This window comes from Dromiciops gliroides, chromosome 5 (genome assembly GCF_019393635.1).
Source record: "Dromiciops gliroides isolate mDroGli1 chromosome 5, mDroGli1.pri, whole genome shotgun sequence".
In the NCBI taxonomy this organism is placed as follows: Eukaryota; Metazoa; Chordata; class Mammalia; order Microbiotheria; family Microbiotheriidae; genus Dromiciops; species Dromiciops gliroides.
The window spans coordinates 300,839,494-300,864,944 of NC_057865.1; the positions used below are offsets into that span (position 1 = coordinate 300,839,494).

At 49.4% G+C, this 25,451-nt stretch overlaps 1 protein-coding gene across 1 annotated transcript in view; it reads right to left on the minus strand.

Annotated features, from left to right (window-relative positions):
* The window catches only part of TBC1D22A (TBC1 domain family member 22A), a 268,885-nt gene that overhangs the window by 71,379 nt on the left and 172,055 nt on the right, over nucleotides 1-25,451 (minus strand). The window contains exon 11 of the mRNA XM_043969133.1: nucleotides 17,067-17,194. Coding sequence (XP_043825068.1) covers nucleotides 17,067-17,194 — 128 coding nt within the window. The remainder of the gene's footprint in view (nucleotides 1-17,066; nucleotides 17,195-25,451) is intronic.

The following is a 25,451-nucleotide window of genomic DNA, read 5'->3' on the forward strand; positions in this document are numbered from 1 at the left end:
AAGACACAATTTTATTTCCCTCATTTAAAAGCACAGCCTCCCCTTATTTCCACAATCGAACTAACTTTAATATAGAGTCTTCATAACTGATCTCCTTCTTAAGAGTGTTTACTTTCAGACACAATCCATAGCGCTAATAAGGCTGATTATATACATGTTCCCATCTCCACAGACGGCTTTTAGAGACACAAACTGACAGGTCTGAGAATTGATGCTAAGCATTTATCAGAAGTTTAATGGGACTGATAGACTGGCTGAATACTAGCTCCCGCTGAGCAAAGGAGTTGGCGATATTCTAAATCATAGAATCACAAAATGATGCTCTGGGAGCTGAGAGGGAGCTAAGAAATCACCGAGTCAGGGCTTCCCCGGTGGGAGACATGCCACAGGTGACCGAGGTGAGACGGTCCCCTGCCCAGAAAACCAAGCTCCTCTGCTAAAAAGGAGGGTCAGAAATGCAAAGCCACAAACTCGACTTGAACAAATTTCTAACTGCAGCTGTCTTCAAAGAGGCTTATAAAATAGGCATCGGGTACCTTTTGAGACTTTTAAATAGTTTAAATCCAGATTTTTTTGAAAATGGCTTTTGAGACCTGCCTGATCTCAAGGCTTCAGGTGTGGACTTCAGCTAAACAGATGTAATTAGGGTCTCAAAGCCCTTCCTTAGAGCACTGGGTTTGAGCTGTCCCTACTGGAGTTTAGTTTTAATGCAGTTACCTCCAGAGAGCCCCCAGTGTCTAGTGAAAACAGCCAGGGTTTTCCTCATTCTCTGCCCCACTTCCCACCCACTCCCACTCCCCACCCTGCCAAAGGAAATTCATTCCAAGTGTTACATTTTCCTCCAGGGCTTTTGAAGGAACCTGGAATTTTGTTTCAGATTGTAATCTCATGTAACCTCAGGTTGTTGGGGTAAACACTTGCAAATTTCAAAGATCCAGGTAGAGTTATTTTTTACTCTACTGGTAAAGGTCCTACCAAGTACCTGAATTCTTTTTTTTTTTTTTTTTTTTGGGTGAGGCAATTGGGGTTAAGTGACTTGCCCAGGGTCACACAGCTAGTAAGTGTCAAGGGTCTGAGGCCAGATTTGAACTCAGGTACTCCTGAATCCAGGGCCAGTGCTCTATCCATTGCGCCACCTAGCTGCCCAAGTACCTGAATTCTTAACACTGCTGTGTAGCTGTATAAATAACCATGTGGTGACTTTTTTTCATCTGATCCTGTGTATATGTTACAGTTTTATTCCTGCAATACAGCCACCCAATTTTGTGGGAAAAACAAATGTGGTTTTTGTACAAAAAAAAAAAAAAAAGAAAATGGCTTTTGATACCACCCTCCCTCCCATCCCCAATCTATCCCTACATTGGATCCCTGATCTGGGATCAGGCCCAGGGTCCGTCGTGGGAAATAAGGATGTCACTGACCCAGTGCGGTTAAGAATGTCCGTGCTCAGGGCAGCTAGGTGGGGCAGTGGATAGAGCACCGGCCCTGGATTCAGGAGTACCTGAGTTCAAATCCGACCTCAGACATTTAACACTTACTAGCTGTGTGACCCTGGGCAAGTCACTTAACCCCAACTGCCTCACTTAAAAAAAAAAAAAATGTCCACACTCAAGGTTGGGCAGGATGCTCACGGTGCAGCCCCACAAGACCCAAAGAGTCAATGGATCCCACTAACCTGGGTCAATAAGCCTTGGTACCAGGGCATGTAAGTCATGAAGAATTGGAAGACCCGGAGCAGAGAGAATCCCTGCTGCGCACTGATCAGGTGCATGACCCTAGGGGAGTTACCTGACCTCTAGACTGTCCAACAAGAGGCCTGAAGCCCATGCCCTGGGAGTCCTCGCCTGGAAAGCACCTTGCTCTGGCTCGTCTGTCTGAAGAATCCCCCCTGCTCTGGCAGATCGACAGCACTCCCGAGGCACAGTCACTGAACAGCAGCCCCGGGAGCCAAGCAGAGCCTCCAGGGCTCTGGCATCCTCTCTGGGGTCCTAGTGGAACATCTATGGAGTCCCCGGAGGCCTTTAAGTGTGTCTAAGTTGGGCCATCTGCCTGGCAGGTGAGGCCTTGGCCTTCACTCAGGGCTAACCATAGTCCTCCTATTCCTAGTGGCTGAGCTCAGTTCTTTGATTCTTTTGGGCAGCTTTGCTTGCGGCACTGGGGAGTGCCAGCTCCCTCTGGCACCAAGGGACTTCACCAGGGCCAAGGGAGGCTTTCTCTCTTTAAGCTACTGGATAACTCAGAGCCATCTACGGGAGCAGCCCATGACACCCGCCAGCCAAGGCTGACACTGCCTCTGTCTCTCTGATGGTAACACATGACTGGCCCAATGTAGATACGCCCAAAGGACCTGCCTGAGCCCTGGATGAGGAAGCAGCAGAGTCTGATGGGGAAGAATGGTAGACCTGGAGCCGGGCACTCTGGGCTCTGACCCCAAGACATTCCCTGCCTGAGCTGCTCCAGGCAAATCACAGCCCTTCCTGAGCCTCAGTCTCCTTACCTGAAAAATGGGAATGAGGGTAGTGCCCACCTGGAGTCCAGGCTGTAGGAGGACCAGATGATAGAACAGGTGTCAAGTGCCTGACAAACCTTGTAAAATGCAGCAACGTAGGCTGGTGTTGTTTTCAGCACATATTCATAGATGGGAATGCTCCATCTGTAAGGGACTGGAGAACAGAGAACTCGGGATATCAGAGCTGACACCTGGGAATGTGAACTGTCAGGGCTGGGAGGGGCCTGAGAACAGGGAATGGGAGAATGCTTAGAACAGGAATGGTCTGCGCTGGGGAAGGGCTTCAGAGAACATCACCCTCCCACCACCTGATTTTTTATGGATAAGGAAACCGAGAACCTGAGAGCCCAGAAGACTTGATCAAAGCCACTAGTCAGTGACTATGGGGGACTAGACCGTGGGTTCCTACTCCTAAGGCTGTGGGCTTTACACCTTGCCCTGACACTGCCTTTAAGACTCAGGTTTCTATGCTTCAGGCACTGTGGTTTGGTCTCCGGTTTATCTATTTTCAGTCTCTCTTCTTTTGTGCTTCTTTTTAGGCTGGATTATTTGTTGGCTCTTAATCTTTTAAATGCATATTCAGTTCATCAATCCCCTCTTTTCCTAGTTTATTAATGTATGTTTGTAAAGATATGATTTTCCCCCCTAAGGATTACTTTGATTACATGAAACTGGAAAAGCTTCTGCAGAAACAAAATTATTGCACCTGGATAAAAAGGGAAATGGTCAAATGGGGGGGAAATCTTTGCATCAAATTTCTATGATAAAGGTTTGGTGTCCAAGATATATAAACATATTTATGTTTATGTATCTATATATATGAAGTGGTTAAAGGAGAGGAACAATTTTCAAAAGAAGAATTGCAAAGTACCCACAACCACATGAAAAAATGCTCGAAATCCCTAATAATAAGAGCAATGGTAACCAAAATGCTCACACCATGAAAACTGCTACAGGTGACAAAAGATGGCAGTAGTCAATTTTGGAGGAATTGTGGGAAGACAGACACACTGATGCATTGTTGTTGAAGCTGGGAATCAGTATGATCATTTTGGAGAACAATCTGGAATTTCGTAAACTGACCAAATTGTCACTACCCCTTGATCCAGGCTTATACCCTAAGGAGATAAGAAGAAAATCCCTATATACACAAATATTTATTGTGATAGCAAAGAACTGGAAACAAGGTTAGATGCCCCTCAGCTGGGGCATACCACAAAGTGGACTGTGAATATATGCTATAAGAAATGATGAATGTAGGGGCAGCTAGGTGGCGCAGTGGATAAAGCACCGGCCCTGGATTCAGAAGGACCTGAGTTCAAATCCAGCCTCAGACACTTGACACTTACTAGCTGTGTGACCCTGGGCAAGTCACTTGACCCTCATTGCCTTGAAAAAAAAAAAAAGAAAGAAAGAAAAAAAAGAAATGATGAATGTGAAGAATTCTAGGAAGCATGAAAAATCTACATGAACAGATGCAGAGACAAGAAAATAAGGTACCCACCTACAACAATGCAAATGAAAAGAACCACAAAAGAAAAACCGTCATTGAAAGTGAAGACTGCACAATCCTATAGAATGGGCAGGGCTGGAAAGAAGGGCAAAGAAAGGAGGCAGCGCCTGGGGGGGGGGGGGCCACAGTTCAGGCAGGGCAAATATTTTCACTTTCTAAATGTCCTGATTCTTTACGCTGATTTGTTTCCTTCTTCCTTTTTTCTAACCTTTAAAAAAAAATACTATTTGGATGACTCTCTAGGTGGAGAAGGGATACTGCGGTGATGAAAAAAATGACATCAATATAAATTTATGTTGAAAACCAAAGATATGTTGGTTTTGAATAATCTCACATTTGTCCATACCCCAAAGGAAAGGTCGGGGACTTCATAGCAGTGTTGGCTCCATTCATGGATGCTCAATAAAGAGTCATGGCATTGATGCTAGAAGGGCTTTTACAGAGCACTGAGTCTTACAGATAAGAACAGTGAGGCCCAGAGAGCCAAAGGGACTTGCCCCACATCACCATGGAGCAAGTTAAAGTTAGTACCTGAGGGCTAAGAAGCCCTTCCCCAGAGGAGCTGAACTCAAAGGCCCAGCCCTCCCACCACCAGTTTTCTGCCTTGAATAACATTAAATGGTGTTTCTTTTCCCTGGTTTTTAGCTTCTTTAAGAAAGAGACATGGTCTTGCAGACAGGGTAGAATGTATTTTTATCTGCTAGAATGCTTGGCTGAGAGAGAAGTCACACACACTATTAGAGGGATATGTTTATATAATTAAAATCTGACCAATAAAGTAAGAACAGGTTAAAAAAAAAAGAAATGGGAAGGGTCTTACTGACATTCAAATTTTATTTCACTAAAACCTCCCAAAGACTGAACTTCTCAGTATCGCCAGCTGCCCATTTAGAGGAACACAAACCCCACAGGGGCTGCCAGGAAGGGCCCCTGGGAGTTCCAGGGAGGGCACAAGTGGCCAATACAGGGAGGTGGACTGGGCTGCGGTTCTCTGTCCTCCCGGGGGTGCTCAGTCAGGAGGGGCACTGCCACACTGAAGCATGTCCAGCTAAGAGAACAAGATGAAGGAATGAAGCTTGGGGGCATCCAGCCCAGAGAAGAAAAGACTTTGGGGGCTCAAGAATAGGTCTCTAAGGACATACGATTCTCCTGGCCAGGGACAAATGAGACTTGTCCTGCTCAGCTCCAGAGAATAGAACCAGAGTGGACCGATGGAACAAGCTTCAAGAAAGTCATTGGATGGATCTAACTCATGGGATGAATGGGGACCGTACCCATGGGATGGACCCACGGGACGGACCTACCACAGGAGGGACCTACGCATGGGCTGCCTCCAGAGGTGGTAAGCACTGAGGTTAGATCCAGAAGATTCAGGGATGCCCCAGAGCAGAATGGGCTGCCTCAGGACACTGGGCAGCTCCTCCATCCCTGGAGGCCTTCAGGAAGCATCTGCTCAGGTCAGAGGACCAGAAGACCTGCGAGGGGTCCCCCAGAGTCCCCGAGTCCCAGACTAGAGCGTGGGAGTCCAGCATGGGGGCACAACCCCCCAACTCCCCAAACCAGGGGCGGCCCCCCTGGAGCCCAGCAGCTGCTCCCTTCCCAGTGCTAATTGACTGCTCTCTCAGGCCCGGCTGCCAGCAGCCATGCTAATGAGGTTTCCAAAGGAGGCTGCAGAACAAAGATCTGGAGAGCGGATCTAAGTGTAGCTCTCTAAATGACACTCCAGAAGCTGTCGACAAAAGAACCTCATGTGTTTCCTGTTGCCAGGCAGCAGCAACTTACATAGACACCCATCAAAGAACTTTAAAGTCATAACGAAGATTATATTCATTATGAATTTTGAAAACAGTGCTATAAAATGCTGCTCAAATTACTCTGCCTGCCTCCAAGGACAATTTTCTGCACTCTCTCTGCAACTGGGGACGACTTTTGGTCTCTTGCAGTTTGGCCAATGGTGTTTAAATGAGAAAAACCTCCCAGGGCCAGCGAGAGATTTCCTTTGTCTTCCTCGGGGCTGGAGGGGGCACAGACGGAGAGGGAAGGGGGTCTAGGAAGATGGATCCCAGAGAACTCTGCCCTTCTGTCTAAATGCCGTGGGTCACATCACTTCATGTCTGGACCCTCAGTCTGCCCCTCTGTAAAATTAGCCGGTATCTGTCACCCACCAAGGCCCGTCTGTGGTCCTATGAAACACCAAGGAGACTGGTCTTCTAGTCACAAAAATGTCTCGGACTCTAGTAGCATGGCCCCTCGCCTCCCTCGCTCTCGACTGCATTATCACACACACACATCCAGACTGAGAATCTCTGTCATTGGCGGGGGGCGGATTTGTTGCCTTCCCCATGTGATCACAGGAGCAGGGGAGCAGCGTGCGGAGCCAGCCTGCTCTGGAAGCCAACAGAAAACCAGCTGGCTGGTCCAAGCAGCAGGGGAGTGTGACCGCCAAGCTGCCACCAGGTGGCGCTGCACACAAGCTGCCGGGCCAAACATGTCCTCTGAGCCTACATCCCGGTACTCGGGTGACATCCACACTGCCCCAGACAAGAGGATGCCCATTCTGAGAAGCCCCAAGCCACCTCCTGCGCTCACCCCGACCCCAGCTCAGGAACTTGGGCTCCACAGTGGGGCCCCCGATTTCACAATGATCCAAGGAATGGAAAAGAAATAGGAGCCCGGAGGCGCAGGGCACAGCGTGCTTCCCCCTGGAGTCCGCTCCTGTCCCTGCGGCCCCGGTTCATGGCGGCAGCTTCATGCATAGAACATGACACGGGGCAGAGACTGGGGGGCCCGGACCTGGGCTCACCAGCTGTGGTAGCACGGGTACGCCCCTCATGCCCAAGCCCACACGCTACACGCAGGGGAGTGGCAACGACTGCGTGTTTGGTCATCTCGCTCCCCACCTCACCGGGCATCGGTTTCTTTATTTGGTCAAAACGGGCAAAAGCAGCCAAGGGTGATTTCTGAGGTCCCCGGTAAAGCACAAGACCACGGATTCGTCCATCCCCCTTCTGCTGACCCGCTACAGCACGAGGCCACGGCCCGCACCAGGAGGTACCCACCCCGGAGGAGGCCTGTGCACAGAAGCACGCCACCTCACAGCGCAAGGCTCAGACAGCCTCCGATCCAACTTCCTCATTTCACAGATGGGGACACTGAGGCAGCAGCCCAGGCTCACAGCAGGAGCGAATGCCCCGAGGGTCCTCTGGGTCCAAGGTCAATGCCCCTTCTTGCAAGATGGCGGTTGGAGCCCAACTCCCAGGAGCACTTGCACCAAAGGATGGGTCAGTGCACCACTGCACCACCCCGGTGTGGGAGGAAGGGGCCCAAAGCTCAGGGATGACCTTCTGGGCCTCAGTGGGAGGAGGCTCCCTGGAGAGAAGCGAATGGCTCATTCCTCCCAGACATTCTGCTGCTCCTCCTTCAGCTGAAAAAGACGCCCCTCAGTGGGGCACGACAGCTGGTACTGAGACCGGGTCATCACCACCACAAAACAAGCACTTACAGCACACTCAGCCTTGCAAAGGCCTGGACAATGACTTCATCCTCACAATAACCAAGGCAGATATTATCTCCATTTCACAGCTGAGGAAACTGAGGCAGACAGAGATTCAGTGACTCACCCAGGGTCACACAGCTAAAAAGTGTCCGAGGCTGAATTTGAACTCAGGTCTTTCTGGCTGCAGACTCAGTGCTCTCTGCACTATGGTGCCCCCTAGCTGCCTTCACTCTGAAAAACCCAGTGAAGCCCTGTGTACACACATACATACACATACACATACACACACGTTAAGTCCACAGTAGCTCCAGGAGCCTGCAGATGCAGGGAGGAGAACAAAGGGAAGGTTCAATAGGAAAGCCTGGTTGGTCCCCATCTCTCAGGGCTGTTTGAATGAAGGGGGGGCTGGGGGCAGGGGGGCAGGCTTTGAGACACTACATATGTAAGGGGGGGGGCCAATGAGGAGCAGGGATGGGAATTCTTAATTAAAATAAACATCAACAATCTAATGGGTACCACTAGAAAGCACTTTCATAAACACCCCAGGCTAAATGAATAATCTGAGATTTTCTTTTCTACAAGAGAGAATGTAAACATTGTAAGCCATCTCTCTAAGTGCCAAGGGCATGGAAGATTCCCATCCTGTAGAAGAAGTTTACCCCTTAGCCTCTAGCAGAGGTGTGGGCACAGAGAGGCTTCATGACCCCTGTGCTGCCAAGTCCTCGGGCTGACAGGCATCTGATGGCGCCAACACTGAACTGAAAAATGGCGTCTCCTGCCCTCCGTGGCGGCCTCTCCCAAGCCCCTGGATTTCCCAAGGGAAGGAAAGTGATTTGCATCTGGGGGAAGATGAGCAGCTGCCCCCTGTCCCCACTCCTGCCCGAGCACCAAGGTGACCTTTTAGGAAATTGCAGCCTGGATGTTTTTTCCTGCCTTAGAGGAAGGGATGGGTGCCAGTGACTTCTTTAGGTCTCTGCGTGGCTTCCCAGAGTCCTCAGCTGCTTTCCACGGGTCCCAAATGTTAGGGTAGATCCACATTATAACAGGAACCATTTCTTATGAACATCTGTGCAATTAGTCCTTTGATCCTGGCCCAGGGAAGACATTCTCTGACCAGGAGGTTGTTTGGGAGAAAGGAGTCGAGGAGACGTGTGGCTGCTGCCCAATAGGCTGCCCCTGGACACCTCCAGACCTGGGCCTTGGGCCTCGGGCTCCTAAAATGAAGCGCTCCGGGGTCAGGGCTGGGTCCTTCCCTGAGCCCACTGGTCACACACTCCCCTTGCCTCCTCATCCCGTCGCAGGTTAGCGGGGCCAGCAATATCCCTCCAGCCCACCCAACTTGTGCTTCTTCAGAGTGGTGAGGGTTCAGACAGACGGGGGCCACAAACAGCTCTTTATCCCCCAAAGAGGAATCCTGGTGTGCAAATGTTCTCATTTCTCTGAGAGGGTTCTGAGTTCTGTCACACCTCATCCTTCTTCCCTAAGACTTGGAGACTAGAGGGCCAAAGAACGAGTCTGCCTTTGTGGGGGCCGAGGCCACCGCCATTCTCTGAGCCCCCAGAGCCCTCCTCACGCCCAGGTCGTCAGCTGGAGCCCCTGCCAGTCTAACACCTGCACCCCCTAACACTCTCTCCTATTTCCACACATACTGCAGTAGACCTGGCAAGTCTGGGTGTGAAGCACATTTCAGCCTCCAGTGAAATCGCGCAGCCGACAGTCTCACTGCCCCTTCTCAGTCTCTTCTGCACATTTACAAAGGAAATGTTCATGATGCAATCCATCCTCTGCCTCCATCATTCCTGGGCTCCCCACTGCCTGCAGACCGACGGTCTTCCCTCTCCATCTAGGGAGACCCTACCCCTCACCGTCCCCACCGACATGCTTGACTTTTCACCCAAAGTGGACAACTCCCAGTGTTCAATGGAGGGCCAGCTCCAGGCCTTGGATTCCCCCCAGTTATTGCCCTGGGGTTCCCTCCGAGGACCCCACTCCATCACTTTCAAATGTGCCTATCTTGACTCTGTTGCTTCGTCCAGCCTGCCCCGAGCTGCTCCATCAGGACAGAAAGGGGCAATGGGCGAAGGGGCCAGAGAAGCATCTTTTGGCTCAATGTCCAGAAAGTCTTCCCACCAATCAGAGGTGCGCGGAGGGGATGCAGCTGCCTCTGCAGGGAGGGGGCTCCCCAGCCCCAGAAGTCTCCCAGCCTCGGATCGAGGCCAGGCTGTTGCTCTGGTGTGGGTGGGATCTGAGGTTGGGGCCAGAGCCTTCGACTCTGAGACTCTGCAGTCGCACGGTCTCTTCCTCCCTGCCCTATCATCCGCTGTGTGGGGGCCTCTCTTAGACCTGCTGCAGTCCATCAGGACGGGGAGTTATTCTTCTGCATCCCAGACCAAAGGCAAGGTTGGATCTTTTTGTTTTGGAAACGTGAAGAAGCTTACTGGGAACCGCGCATTCTGCTGCCATAGGCAGCCCCTAGCACCTGGGGGATGTCTCCACGGGCTGCCCGCCCACGCTTGCAGAGCACAAGGCAGGGAGGAGCAAGGCTACCCTCACTAGCTGGTTGAAAAAATGGTCTCTGAGCCCGGCAGTCTGGAGAGCAAGGGCCCTCCACCAGAGCCACCTCCCCCTTTGGCTGGCTACACAGGAGCCCCGGGGGTCTCGCACGCTATGACCGGATGGCTTCACTGGGCGACACAAGTGACCAGAGAGATGCTGTCAGCTCCCCATGGATGGAGAGCTCTAACCTGTGACCAAGCCTGCTGGGGGAGAGGCCTGGGGAAGCTGCAGAAGGAAGGACGGCTAATCTCACTCTTTCTGAGAGCCACTGGGGGGGGGGGGGCAGGGACCACTCCTGCCCTGGGCTTGGGGGCGTGTTCCTGAGTAAACTCAACCTCCAGCGGAAGAAGCGAGGGGAGCCCACCCACAACCTCTGGGCCCAAGAAGGGAGGGGAGCCCCACTACCCACTACGGTCAGGGGAGCTGCCCTTGGCAGCTGATGAAGCTCACGCCCACCTGTGCTCCTTAGTGGGTTTTTCTTTCTACCTGAGATTAAAAATAATATCCACACCTGATGCAAAGCAATGCCAACAGGGAACAAGGGCAGGCTTCTACAGCAAGCACTCAGAGATCTTGATGCAACATTTATACAGAGTTTCCTATGTGCCAGGCATTGTACGCTTTACAATCATTCCCATTTGATCCTCAAAACCACCCTGGGAGGGAGATGCTATTATGACCTCCATTTTACAGATAAGGAAACTGAGGCAGCAAAGGTTCAGCGACTTGTCCAGGGTCACACAGCCAGGCCGCATTTGAATTCAGCTCTGTCACCTGTGCCCCAAGCCGTCCCCAATCGGGGTGATTTCTGCTCCCATGAAATGAACCCACACTATTCCAATGAGAATGGGAACCACAGCGCTCCCAACTCCCTGAGAACAGTGAGGGGGAGGGAGCCTGTGAGAGCTCTGGAGGTGAAACACCTGAGCTGGTCTGAGCAGAGAAAAGGGCTGCAGGGCACGAGGGAGGGAAGCCCTCAGATCCCGCTGGCCAGCCGGGCTCTGCCACATGATCCCTGGGTGACTGTCCTGGCCCAGGGTTCCCCATGTGTAACCATAAGGGTGGAATGAGGGGCTTGGGCTCGGAGCCTCCAGCATCCCTGCCAGGTCCCCCTCCCAGCTCCAGGCTCCCATGATGGGCACCCCAAGTGTACCAACAGCTTCCAACCATGGCTCACCTGGTTCCCTAAACCCAAGTCATGGGTGGAAAGTGAGATGCTTCACTAGACTCCTGGTGTGCCAGGACTTAGCCAGTCTAGAAGAGTCCACTGGGATATCCTCATCCCTGCCCTGCAGGGCTCAGGACTCGGCCAATTACAGTCGTCAACAAAAGCCTAATCACTGTGATCTTGGCCCTCATAACCGCCCCATCCTTCTGATGTCCCTGTCTGCCCTTGGCACTGCCTCATACCCAGGACCTGTGCCTACAACCATAAGACATCTTTGGCCTGGATGGGCTTCTCGTAAGCTTCCAAGCTGACTGAAGCCCTGCTGGTGCCCGGGGGTGTGGGGCTGAGGCCCTGCGGCCACATCCCCTCCACTCTTGAAGGGCCCCAGGTCAGGTAGCTTCCCCTCTCTGTGATGTCTTTGAAGACCAATCCGAACTCAAGCCCTCAACCCTCATGGCTAATTCCCTTTATTGGACTTCCATCACAAATCTCCTCCCTACCCCTGGGGGCCATCTCCCCACTTATCTTTCTTTTGTTAAAAAACATATTCCCAAATTAGTCACATTGAGAGAAAGAATCAGAAAAGGAAAAAACCAAGCAACAAAAAAAGTGTAAATAGTATGCTTCAGTCTGCATTTAGACTTCATAGTTCTTCTGTTTATTTGTTTGTTTTTGCAGGGCAATAAGGGTTAAATGACTTGCCCAGGGTCACACAGCCACACAGTTCTTTTCTGGATATGGAGAGCATTTTCCATGAGATCTTTTGGAATTGTTTTGGATCAATGCACTGCTGAGAAGAGCCCAAGTCTACCACAGTTGATCATCACACAGTGTTGCTGTTACTGTGCACAATATTCTCCTGGTTCTGCTCATCTCACTCAGCATCAGTTCATGCAAGCATTAACAGGTTTTTCTGAAATCTGCTTGTTCATCATTTTTTACAGCACAATAGTGTTCCATTACATTCCTATACCACAATTCGTTCAGCTACTCCCCAATTGATGGGCACCCCCTCAATTTCCAAGTCTCTGCCACCACAAAAAGAGCAGCTATAGATACTTTTGTACTTGTGGGTCCTTTTCTCTCCTTTCTATGATTGTCTTTGAGATTAGATTAGTCGCAGTATTGGTGGGTCCAAGGGTTTACAATAGTTTTTTAAAGCCTTTGAGGCATGGTTCCAAATTGCTCTCCAGAATGGCTAGATCAGTTCACAGCTCCACCAACTACATTAGTGTTCCCATTTTCCCACATCCCTTCCAACACATCATTTTCCTTTTTTGTCATATTAGCCAATCTGATAGGTGTGAAGTGGTACCTCAGAGTAGTTTTAATTTGCATTTCTCTCATCAATAGTGACTGAGAATATTTTTTTCATATAGCTGTAGATAGCTTTAATTTGACCATTTGTCAACTGGGGAATGACTTGTATTTTTATAAATTTGATTAAGTTCTCTAATATATTGAAGAAATGAAGCCTTTATCAGAATCGCCACTTGTCTTTCTCTACCTTCTGGGCCCGCCAGTTCAGGACACAGGGGGCTTGTCAAGTCCATTCTGGATGATAACCTTGAGAGGAAGCAAGCATGCCACTGTCCCAAAGGCACTATGGGGGCTGCAAACGTCCACGTGGGAGGTCCACTCCTGGGAAAACATAGGACGACTGCTCGGGTCACTGCAGGCTCAGAGGCATCTGACATTTCCCCGGCAAACATTTTTCCATTCCTTCCATTCAGAATCAAACACAATGCACGTTTTTTAAAGAAGCAAAAAGGCCACGTCTTTCAAAGTGGGACTGCACAGTCTCCTGTAGAGTCTCTAGATTGGATCCCTGGCCTGGCACACTCAAAACTATCCATTCCCATGGATTTCCCCAGCACCATGCCAGGCCCTGGGGATGGAGAAAAGACCAAGAGGAAGCCGCCTAGGCCTTGAACGGGCACGCCCTGGGAAGACGGTAGCACTGGTGGAGGAGAGGAGTCAAACTCATATCACAAAAAGAGAGCTCCGGGCTCACACGGCCTTAGTTCTATACCCAAAGAAAGCCCTCTCTTGGCCCATGCTGCTGAAACCAAGTTTATGACGAGGGAACGAGCCTGAGCCTGTGTCTCCTCCAGTGTCAGTAAAAGGGCCCCTGGGATCCTGTCAAGCATCCAGGGTCAAATGCAGGACAGTCTTTATTTCACTACAAAGAAAATGCAAAACACAAAATCCAACTGAGGAATTCCCTCACAGCTGAAGATAGAGCTGGAGGCAATCTGAGGAAAACCTTTCTCTAGAGGTTATTGCTGGAAGGATATAGAGCCAAGTCTCTGTGCCCCCACCCATGCTTCAGTCATGACTGGGAGGGGAGCATTACCTGCAGTCCTTTCGTTTCTTTCATTTTTTCTTTTTTTTTGGTGAGGCAATTGGGGGTTAAGTGACTTGCCAGGGTCACACAGCTAGTGAGTGTCAAGTGTCTGAGGTCGGATTTGAACTCAGGCCTCCAGGATCCAGGGCCGGGTGCTCTAATCCACTGCGCCACCTGGCTGCCCCCACAGTCCTTTCTCAGGTCCTACCTGGGCTCAGTGGGTTACGCTAGCTTGGTCTCTCCAATATCTGCTTCAGGCGAGTGTCTTCATGATCTCGGTGCACTGACTTCACAAGAAGAGAGGAGAGGACCTGACAGAATTCCAGGGCAGTCACTGCCGCTCAGATGGTGTCATGGGGAGAGTGCTACATGCAGCGTTGAAGCTGTCGACTCAGTCCCAAGGAGCCATCCTCCAATGCAGACATCATGTCTCCCCCCAAAAGATCCCCATCTCTCTGACAGAGAGACATGCTCTCGAGCATGGGACATTCCAGAGATCTCACTCACCCGTGGAGGACAGACTGGCCCTTCACAGCCTGGATTAAATGAGTTGGCAACTCTAGGCTCTGGACTCGGAGAGAAAGCAAAGCTGACATCACTGCTCCATGGGGTCCACGCAGAAGGAAATTATCTCACAACATTCGCCATGCGTTTTTCCAGTTAAATTCTAATGGGTTAAACAGTTAGTGAGGCACATACCCCCAGCTAATAAACACTCTAGTTTAGGGGGAGAGTAATAACCTGATTGCAAGCCTATGATTCCACAGTATTTTCATTGCCAAAGATGCAATACAATTTCATAGGTTACTTGGCCCTGTAAGATAGAAATACCCCCACTTTTTAAGATATAAAAAGGCTTCTGACTAGGGGACTGTCAGTTTAGAAGTGATCCATGTACAAAATGACTCATTCATGCCCACATTTAATTTCAGGAAAATTAACTCAATAAAGATGCCACAATTGTGCTTCACGTTTTAATATCTATTAGGAATTTTAGTGAAGTGATGCAGGGCCAGAGACCATGAGGAGATCCATTTCCTGCCTCCTCCAAATGCGACTGACTTAATACCTAATTTATCCTTAATGGGGACAGTGTTACCAGAGAACTCGGTGCTTAATGAGGGGGCCCATGTCTCCAATAGCATAACCAATCACAAAATCAGGAGCGCCGCCTGCACTTTACGGGATATTACATTTCGCTTCCTGTAACCCCACCAAGTCGGATCGATCGGGCCACAGCTGACAGCTCCTTCACCCCAGCTGTCCAGGGGAAGGCTTGACACGCTGGCCCAGGATGCGGGGCTCTGGGAGGATAACCAGGGAGCCAGAGGGAAGTGAGGGACGGGATGACAAGTTTATCTCCTGCAGCTCCAGAAGCACAAATGGAACATTGTTTTTAAAATCACAGCAAAGACATAAAAAGCCCCAGAGAGAAAAGAACCCATCGACGAATGTACTGTGAGCCTGTGCGCACAGTAGGTGAATGCCACACAACACTGACAAGAGACCTAATGCCTTTTCACAATCAATTTAGTTTTTAAAAATGAATGCTAAAAACATTGCTCAGCTGAAGCAAGTGCTCAATGGGCGGCGAGGCTGGCCAGGAAGCCTAGGCCAGGGGCCTGTCTGTCTCCCTGAGGCTTCCTGGAGCCTGAGGCAGTCAGAGCTGGGTGGGGCTTCGAGCCACCACATAACATGGAGATGGGCAAAGGGAGCTGGCATTCTTCAGAACAGAGGAAGAATACAAAATACACTGAGGAAAACAAAGCCGTCTGAGAGAAGGAGCCCTCAGGAGGAGATAAGAAATAGCATTGGAGCAATCATGGAGGGGCAGGAGGTGGGAGAGAGGGCGCGGGGGCACAGTGGGGGAAGAGGCATGAGTCAGCCGGGAGCCTCAGGCGGGGCAGGGTGTGAAGCCTGGGGGTTAGCACAGGGTCACTGCACCTAATGCCATCTTTTCCTGGACACAGCTAGTGATGTTAGGCAGGGCCATGCTCACAGACAAAAAGGTCCTTGGGACGCCGGGCCCTCTATCAACATTTATGGGGATAGAAGGCGGTGGGTCACAAAAGGAGGGAAATCCAACCCAACCTCGGAGATGAAAGAGAATGCTCCAAGGGCACAGGCTCTTCGGTCCCTTCTTGGAGCAGCTCCTCACTGCACTGGCTGCAGAGGGGGTTCTGCAGACTCCATGGAGGCACAGCACCCCGTGATCAGCAGGACAGAAGGGGCTCAGCTCCCCTGACCTCTGGTCAGAACAGAAGAGTTCCCCCCACGTTTCTCCCTGCAAATCGAAAGCAGTGGTTCCTCCTTCAACAAGGGGACACGTGCTACAAAGACATTGGGGGTTTTCGGGGAATGACTAACTCCAGTGGGCAGCTCTCCTTTCTCCTCTGGCCTCCCCAGCATGGAGACTGGCCCCACCACGTGGCAGAGCTGCCCGAACCCTGGGCACATCCCCACTACCCCAGGCCAATCCAGTCACAAGGGGTGGCCACCACTGCAGTCACAGAAAGGCAAGTCATCAGCAGGAAGGGGGCCAGTGCCTGGCGCGGACATTCACTCTCCCACGGAGCCCCCAGACAACACAGACCCTTCCCGGGGTAGGGCTGGCCATCGGGTGACTGAACTGTGGGTCTCTGTGTCTAGTCCAGGGCTGGCAGCTGAGACACAGGGCACGGGTCAGTATGACTCTGTTACTATTCCCTCTCAGTGACCCTGCTGGTCATTCTATCCTGGGAACAGGGAGGAGTCGGGCTGAAGGGGAAGCCCTCAGGGCCTAAGCGACTAGAGAAAGAGGAATAGGTGCCAGGGCCAAGGGCAGAAGCAGGCCCTCACAAGTGCCCTCTTGGCATGCCTCTGGCATTCAGAGATGACATAAAGCTGGAAACAATGGCCGGCCTAGTGGGTTCACAAAAGGTGAGCACGGTGTGGGCCAAACCAACTCGACCTGACACAATGAAGCCTTCCCTCTGGGCTCCAGAATGAGCACTGTCAGGGAAGGCCAGGCCTGGCCCGAAAGGTCAGTGAGAGAGGGTGGGGCGGTGTGGACTTTAGAAGGGCGTGGACCTGAGACTGCACCTGGACCAGGAAGGGGACGGTCGGCCGGCCTTGGCCACCTCGAGGCTGCCCAGAGCCTGACTCCCAGGACCTCCTCCGAGACCCTCTGAGGAACACCCAAGGATGACAACAAAAAGGGGGAAGGTCTGAGGAAGAGGGATGGCGACTAAAGAAGAGGATTCTGGGAGGCGGCAGCTGCAACGAAGCCCTTGAGGACGCTGGTACGTGAGAGAACGAGGGGACAATGCAGGCTGCTGAGGGGCAAAGCGGTCTGACCACTATAAAAACTCCCTGACGATCAGAGCTCCCAGGAGCGAGATCGGCTGCCCCACCAAGGGAAGGCTTGTAGGGGCAGCAGCACAGCAGGGTCTGAGCAGGGCCTCTGGCCACGGAGCTCAGGGCCACATGGGCACTCACCTGGTACGTGTCCCAGAGCCTGACGGTACACCGCAGGGGCATTTCTCTCATCAGCAAGTTGTTCATCCACCGGAAGGCAAACTGCAGGTATTTCACCTCATGCTGGTCCAAATGCCGATGCACTTGTTCTGGAAAAAAAAATAATAAATGGACCAAAAGCTATTGCCGAGAGACACAGAGGAAGGGGCTCTGTGAGTGCGGCGCCAGCACGGCCACCGAGTGGCCAACCTGAGCTAGGGCCCTTTCCTTCCAGCACCTGTTTCTTCATCTATAAAATGAGAAGGGGGTTAGGTGATGTTGACGGCCCCTCCCAGCTCCGACAGCCCCGTGTAAGCATGGAATCGAAGCCGCTGGAACCAAAAGTCAAGGCGCTCCCCAGAAGCACGAGCCAACACAGGTTCCACAGTGGGTCCCCATGCTCCTCTTCCCCTGTTTCTGGGGACAAGAGCCCTTCAGAGGCCTGGGCAGCTCTTCATGCTTCTCCACCCGACAGTCAGCCCATGTCTGAACAGCTACCCCAATACCCAAATCTCAAAGGAATCCCATTAACAAGCTGAGAGACGGAAAAGGCTTAACTTCGGCAGGGAAGGCCCAGCTCCACTGAGGCAGGGCGCTCCGGCCAAGACAAGAGATAGGCGGTTGGCGTGGAAAGGGTTGGTGGGAAGAGCCCTTGAGGCTGGGCCAGGGCATGGGGAGCCACTGCACATCTCAGAGGGCAGGAGGGGCATGACCCAAGCTTTGGTGTGGGCACCTCCCAAGATCATGCCTGCCAAGGGCATGGGCCTCTATACATGTCAGCTAAGGAGACCTTAAGCCTGGGCCTGGCTTCTCAAAAGCTCTGACACCAGCTTCTGATCAGCAGGAGATTGGACTCTGATGAAAACTTGAGAATCAGTAGGTTAGAAAATCACTGAATTCACTGAACCAAGAGAGAGAAGAACCAAAGAAGTGATTTCCCGTAAATATGCAACTTGCTGCTGTACTAGGAAAAAGCTGAGCGAGAAGGGCAGTTCTGGGGAGAAAAAGAAGTGCGTCAAAACAAATTACCCGAGGAATAGAGGGACAAGACACAGGTAATTCCTGCGATTTATGTCCTTAAAGGAGAGTTTCCTTTGGCAGCTGATTTGGGGGGGGGGGGGCATCTGCCCCAAACGCCTGTCAAACACCTGCTTCCTTCATTCTCCCCACACAATCTGATCCTGCACAAAGAGAGGCGACTCCATATCAGGGCGTCATTAACGGGGCTCCTTGACAAAGGCCAATTTCACTGTGATTCATCCTTCTTTCATTTGAGTTTTCTTTCTCTATTTTTTTTTTTTTTGGGTGAGGCAATTGGGGTTAAGTGACTTGTCCAGGGTCACACAGCTAGTAGGTGTCAAGTGTCTGAGGCCGGGTTTGAACTCAGGTCCTCCTGCATCAAGGGCTGGTACTTTATCCACTGTGCCACCTAGCTGCCCCTCATTCAAGTTTTCTTGTACAAAATGTTTTACAAAAATAGGGCAGGGGCAGCTAGGTGGTGCAATGGATAGAGCACTGGCCCTTGATGCAGGAGGACCTGAGTTCAAACCCGGCCTCAGACACTTGACACCTACTAGCTGTGTGACCCTGGACAAGTCACTTAACCCTCATTGCCCTGCAAAAACAAACAAAAATATGGCAATGTTTTACAAAAGTGCAGGTGGTTAAGGGAGGAAGAAACAGAATTTAGAATTCAAAACTTTAAATAAAAATGTTTATTCTATAAAAAGGACGCTTACAGACAAAATGAGAGAATCAAATGTGCTCTCCACATTGTTCAAGTCATGGGGGCTTCTTCTCCCCCTCCCCACCCTTCCCCACTGAGCTATCAGTTACCATTGAGAGGAATATGTTCCTCTCAGATAGCACAGACTACAATGTCCACTAAGTCGCAGGAGCTTCTCCCCCTGCCCCAAATTCTTCCTTTTCCTGTTAGTTACCTAAAGTTAGAGAAGAGCAGAGCTGTGAAACCCCCAGTCCCTGTGGAACTGCATTAGGAAATGCATCCCTCTGGGAGGCTCTCGGGACTTAACAGGTAAGTGGCGACGCTTGTGCACACTTTTAGGCCTCTGCCAAGGGGATCGGTGGGGCCTGTTACTAAGGAACGGCCCTGGCCCCCTCAATCACGTGGATCACTGCCTGCCCGTGCACAGTCACATCTCTCGTCAGTGCACACAAGTAACCTGAGGGAATCTGCAGGAGCCAACTAAGCCCCGTGGTCCCTGGGCACCTATCACCACCACTGTCCCACCATGTTCCCTGAAGCCTGCCCCATTCACGAGGGGACCCAGGATGCCCAGTGTGGGCCGGCCAGCACTGAACTAGGAAGTGCTTCTCTGGGGGAGGCTGCATGCAGAAATGGGGGAGTGTGTGGGCCCTGGAGCGAGGAAGGTGTGCTGCTGCATCCCAGCGCTGACCCTCCCCTGGCTATGGGAGCCCCAGCCTGGGCTCCCTCCCCCAGGTCAGTGAGCCCTGGAGTACTCCTCTCATGGGGCTCAAGGCAGATATCAGGGACACACACGGGTTCTGTGAAGAGATCCTAGGCATTGGCCCTCTGAGCTTCAGTCTGCTTAGCTGTGAAATGGGGCCACCACCGCATGCACCTCCCAGGGCCACAGGGAGGGTCAGATGAGACAAGGAGTGTGGAGAAGGCCCCACATGGTGAGGCTGACAGCGATGATAGCGATGACAACAGAGCCCCGGCTCCCAAAGCTGCAGGCTAAGGCACCGCCAGGCCAGGACTCCATCCTGACTATGGGAAGGGCTGGAAAGAGCGCTCTTGTCCTTCCATTCCTCACCTCCAACCTGCTATCCCAAGGGACACTTGCTGAGCGGTGCCTTTGCCTCCTGTCCTCCAGGACACACGTGCTACAAAAGCAGCCTTGGCCTGCTACCATCAGCCAAAGCGTGACCCAAGAGGCACCGCCGGGTCCCACCCACCACCCACAGGAGAGAAATGCCTTTCTGGCCCAACCCAAAGAAGGCCATAGCAAGAGAGGCCACAGCATCTGGCTCCTTAGGCGTGGGGGGAAGGGGGGGGGGTCACAAGGGTCCCTCACTGTCTTGCTTCATGAAGAGCAATCAACAATTGTTGGATCCACCAAGGAAACTGATAAAAAGCAATAACAAAGCACAGCCACTGCCCCCTCTGCCACCCGGCCTCTACCATGCCCAGGGACGGTCCAGTGCAGGGGCCTCCTGAGGAAAACTTGTTGGAAAATGGGTCACTAAAGCCTCAGCATGACCGATAATTTATATACATCAGGACTGCAAATGTACATGTTGGAAAGATTCATTTCTCCTCCATTATAAGTAATTGTGAACAGATGCTCTCTTGCTGATAAAGGTAATTTGGTTGGCAATAATTCTAAATTTAAAATTTCCATTTCACTGGAAGTAAGCGTGTATATGTAATGAATGAGCAGGCAAATGTAATTATTGCCAACTTCCAGGCTGAAAATATTTTTTCATAAAATACTTAGGCAGTAGTTTAGTATAATTTTATTGTTGGAAAGTCACGAGAAATCATACTTTCCATATCAAAATTCAGAAGAAACAAGGCCGATATTGGTTTGATATGTTCTGCGGCACTTTCAACAACAGCTTCTCCAGATTGGAAATTCTGCTGAAATACGCCGTCTTCTCGATTAAAAATAAAAATAAATTATGCACATTGTGTCCCCTAGATTTATGCTAAAAAGCAACAAATGTGTATTCCGTTGACTTGGCACATAGAAAACATTCACTTTGCATCAGGGATCTGAACTGGCCTGAGAGTTTGTTTGGTAACTGATTCAAACGTGAGTTCCTTCGTGACAAAAAAGGAGAATGACGAAAACCAGAGAGGCTCGGGGAAGAGGTGCAATAAAAGAGCAGTGGGTGGAACTGTGAAGGGGTTCAGCCAGTCTGGAAAACAATTTAAAAGGATGCATCCTGGGGTCTATTCAAAGGTGCACACCCTGGGACCCAGCAATCCCACTGCTGAGCCAATGCCCCAAAGGAGTCAGAGAAAGAAGACAAGGGCCCACACAAATGAAAATACTGAGAGTGGCTTTTTTGGTAGCGGCAAAGAAGTGGAAACTAAATGGGCGCCCACAGACTGGAAAGGGTTGAACAAGGCATGGCCTATGATGGGGATGGAATGTGACCTGCTTCACAGACAGCAGAGCCAGAGTGTAAGATTTGATGCTACCATGGGACAGGATGATGAGAACACTGCAAAGCCGAGCTGAAGCCCCGATCGCGCAAGGTCCTGCACTGGGAATCCAAGGGCCAGCAGCACACGGTCCTGACAAGAGGGCTGAGTCAGATCTCAAGAGCGGAGACAAGATACCAAACAAGCCCCACAACCCCGTTCACAAGTGAGGTGAGAGCTGGGCTGAAGCAAGAGGTGGAGCATCCTCTGGGAAATGGAATACTTCCACCCACCCACTTGAGGAGCTTATTCTGTCCCTTTATCTAACACCACAGGAGTAGGTGTCTGTGACCAAACTAAGCCTGTTAATAGCACTGAGCTGACCCCTCTTCTTCCCTCAGAGAAGTGCCACGGGGGACTTCTGAACAGCACCAACCCAACAACAACCTTTGACAAGGCAGCTAGGTGGCACAGTGGATAGAGCACTGGCCCTGGAGTCGGGATGACCTGAGTTCAAATCCAACCTCAAACACTTGAAACTTACTAGCAGTGTGACCCTGGGTGAGTCACTTAACCGCAATTGCCCCACCCCCAAAAAAATATCTACCTGGCAATTCTAAACAAACCATCAGAGGCACTTGCTGCTTTCATGACCAGGAGGCGCCCACTCACCCTGTGGGATGTGGGGAGCAGGGACAGATGGTAGCAGAGCTAGCTTTACCCTTAATTTTAATTTTATTTTGCGGGGCAATGAGGGTTAAGTGACTTGCCCAAGGTCACACCGCTAGTAAGTGTCAAGTGTCTGAGGTCACATTGGAACTCAGGTCTTCCTGACTCCAGAGCCAGTGCTTTATCCATGGTGCCACCTCGCTGCCCCTTGCTTTACCCTTTAAAAGAAGCAGTGACAGCTCTCCAGTCATACACTTCTGTGCAGGGCCAACACAAAGGACCTAGAGAGCCTCAAGCAGCTCACACACCCAGGGAAGGAGAACAGGCATCAAGCGCCCAAGACCTTCACCCTGGGAGGCTCACAGGAAAACCTCACCACATGGAAGGATCATTCCCACCCCTGGCTGCTGCCAAGGGTCTGTGGATTGGAAATGGATTCAGTCAGATTTTATTACAACCAGGCATGTTCTCTCTCCTGCGACCTCTCCTCCCTCCTGGGATGACGCTATTCCTCCTATTTTTCCTCCACCTCCCTCTTCTGGTGTCTAGTTTATCCACCGGAGTTCTCCAAATACACCATCGTATCATCTGCAAAGAGGGATAGCTTTGTTTCCTCACTGTCTACTTTTATTCCTTCAATTGCTTTTTCTCGTCTTATTGCTACAGTGAACGCTTACAGTGGTGAGGAGTTCAATGGGGAAGCTTCTAACTTATCCCTGTTACAGATAATGCTCTTGGTTTAGATAGATACTAATTATCATTTTAAGAAAGCCTCCGCTGATTCATTCCTCTGCTTTCTAGTGTTTTTTAATAGGAACGATGACTGTATTTTGTCAGAGGCTTCTTCTGTATCTTTTGAGCTAATCATATGATTTTTGTTGTTGTTGTTATTAATACGCTCAAATATGCTGATAGTTTTCCTAATATTGAACCAGTCCTGAATTCCTGGTATAAATCCCATCTGGTAATAGCATACGATCTTTGCAATATCTTGCTGAAATTGCCTTCCTAGTATTTATTTAAAATGTTTGTATCAATATTCATTAGGGAAATTGGTCTACGGTTTTCTTTCTCTATTTTTGCTCTTTCTGGTTTAAGTATCAAAACCATATTTGTGTCATAGAATGAATTTGGTAGAATTCCTTCTTTGCCTACTTTTCTAAATAGTTTATATGGTATTGGGAATAATTATTCCTTAAATGTTTAGTAGAATTCACTTGTAAATCCAACTGTTCCTAGGGATTTTTTCCTTAGGGAGTTCATTGATGACTTGTTTAATTTCTTTCTCTAAGATAGGGTTATTTAAAGTTTTCTGTTTGCTCTTCTGTTGATCTGGGCAGGTTATAATTTTTGTAAATATTCATCCATTTCACTTAGATTGCCAGTTTTACTAGCACACAAATGGCAAAATAACTCCTAATAATTGCTTTAATTTTATCTTTATTGGGGCATTCATAATTTGCAATGTTTTTACTAGTAATTTGGTTTTCTTTCTTTTTTGAAATCAAATTAACCAATGGTTTATTTATTTTATTGGTTTTCTCATAAAACCAATTCCTAGTTTCATTTATTAGTTCAATGGTCATTTTGTTTTCTTTAACTTTCAATCTTACTACTCTCTCCTTGGATTTTCAGGATTTCCACTTTGGTACTGAATTGGGGGAGGGAGGGATTCTGTTGCGCGGTCCATATTTATTGCATTCCTGGGTCTCAATCCCAGGGCAAGGAGGAATACACACACGAGAGCTTGCAGCTGCAGGGGAGCCGGGACCCTGGTCACAGTTCTAGGGGGGCAAAGAATCCTTGTGGTCACTCACGGATTAGAGCATAGGCCAGAAGAGTAGCAATCACGCCTTTCCCTAAATCATACCATCTTGGAAGAACCAAAAACTTACAGGTCCCTAGAATTATCTCTGAAAATAGCTACACAAAAAAAACCTTGGAAGTTTGGGTGCCCCCTCTACTCCAAAAGAAGAATCCCACTTTAGCATAAAGTTAAAAGTCGAGAAATAATTTGGAAATATGAGCAACCAGCAGAAAAATACCCTAACTACAGAAAGTTACTATGGTGACAGGGAAGATCAAAACACAAACTTAGAAGACAACAAAGGCAAAACCGCTACATTCAAAGCCTGAAAGAAAAAAAATACGAATTGATCTCAGGCCGTGGACAAGCTCAAAAAAGATTTTAAAAATCAAGTAGAAAAGGTAGAGGAAAAATTGGGATGAGAAATGAGACTGATGCAAGGAAATTATGAAAAAGGGTTCAAAAGCTTGATAAAGGGGGCGGGGCACAAAAATACTAAAGAAAACAGCACCTTAAAAAGGCAAGAAATGGGGCGGCTAGGTGGCGCAGTGGAGAGAGCACTGGCCCTGGAGTCAGGAGGACCCGAGTTCAAATCCGGCCTCAGACACTTGACGCTTACTAGCTGTGTGAACCTGGGCAAGTCACTTAACCCCCATTGTTCCGCAAAAAAAAAAAAAAAAAAAAAAAAAAAAGGGCAGGAAAGGCCAAATGGAGAAAGAGGTACAAAAATTTAATGAAGCAAAAAATTCCTTAAAAATTAGGATTGGGCAAATGAAAGCTAATGACTCCATGCGACATCAAGAAACAATAAAACTAAATCAGAAGAATGAAATAATATAAGAAAATCAGAAATATCTCATTGGAAAAACAAGTGACCTGGAGAATAGATCTAGGAGAGATAATTTAAGAATTATTGGACTAACTGAAAGCCATGATAAAAAAAAAAAAAAGGAGCCTAGGCATCATCTTTCAAAAAATCATCAGGAAAAACTACCCTGATATTCTAGAACCAGAGGATAAAATTGAAATTGAAAGAATACACCAATCTCCTCCTGCAAGAGATTCCAAAATGAAAAGTCCCAGGAATATTATAACCAAATTCCAGAGGTCAAAAGGAAAATATTTCAAAAAGCTAAAAAGAAACAATTCAAATATTGTGAAGCCACAGTCAGGATCACACAAGATTGAACAGTTTCCACATTATAGGACTGAAGAGTTTTGAATGATATTCTGAAGGGCAAAAGAACTAGGATTATAACCAAGGATCACCTACCCAGCAAAACTGAATATAATCCTTCAGAGGGGAAACAGACATTCAGTGAAATAGAGGACTTTCAAGCATTCTTGATGAAAAGACCAGAGATGAATAAGAAATTTGGTTTTCAAATACAAGACAAGAGAAGGATAAAAAGGTAAACAAGAAAGATAAGTCATAAAGAGAAATGATACTTATAACTCCAAAAACTTCCTCATTACTAGGGAAGTTAGAAGGAGTACATACAGACAAAGGGCATTGATATGAGTTGAATATGATGGGATGATTATCTTTAAAAAAAAGAAAGAAAAATGAAGGGGTGGGAAAAAGAAGGAATGCATTGGGGAAAGGGGAAAGTGAGAGACAGAATGGGATAAATTATCTGACATAAAAGAGGTGAAAAAGAGCTTTTCCAGTGGAGGGGGAGAAGAGGGAAGTGGGACTGGAGTGTGTCAACTTTGCTCTCACTGGAATTGGCTCCAAGAGGGAATACATACACAC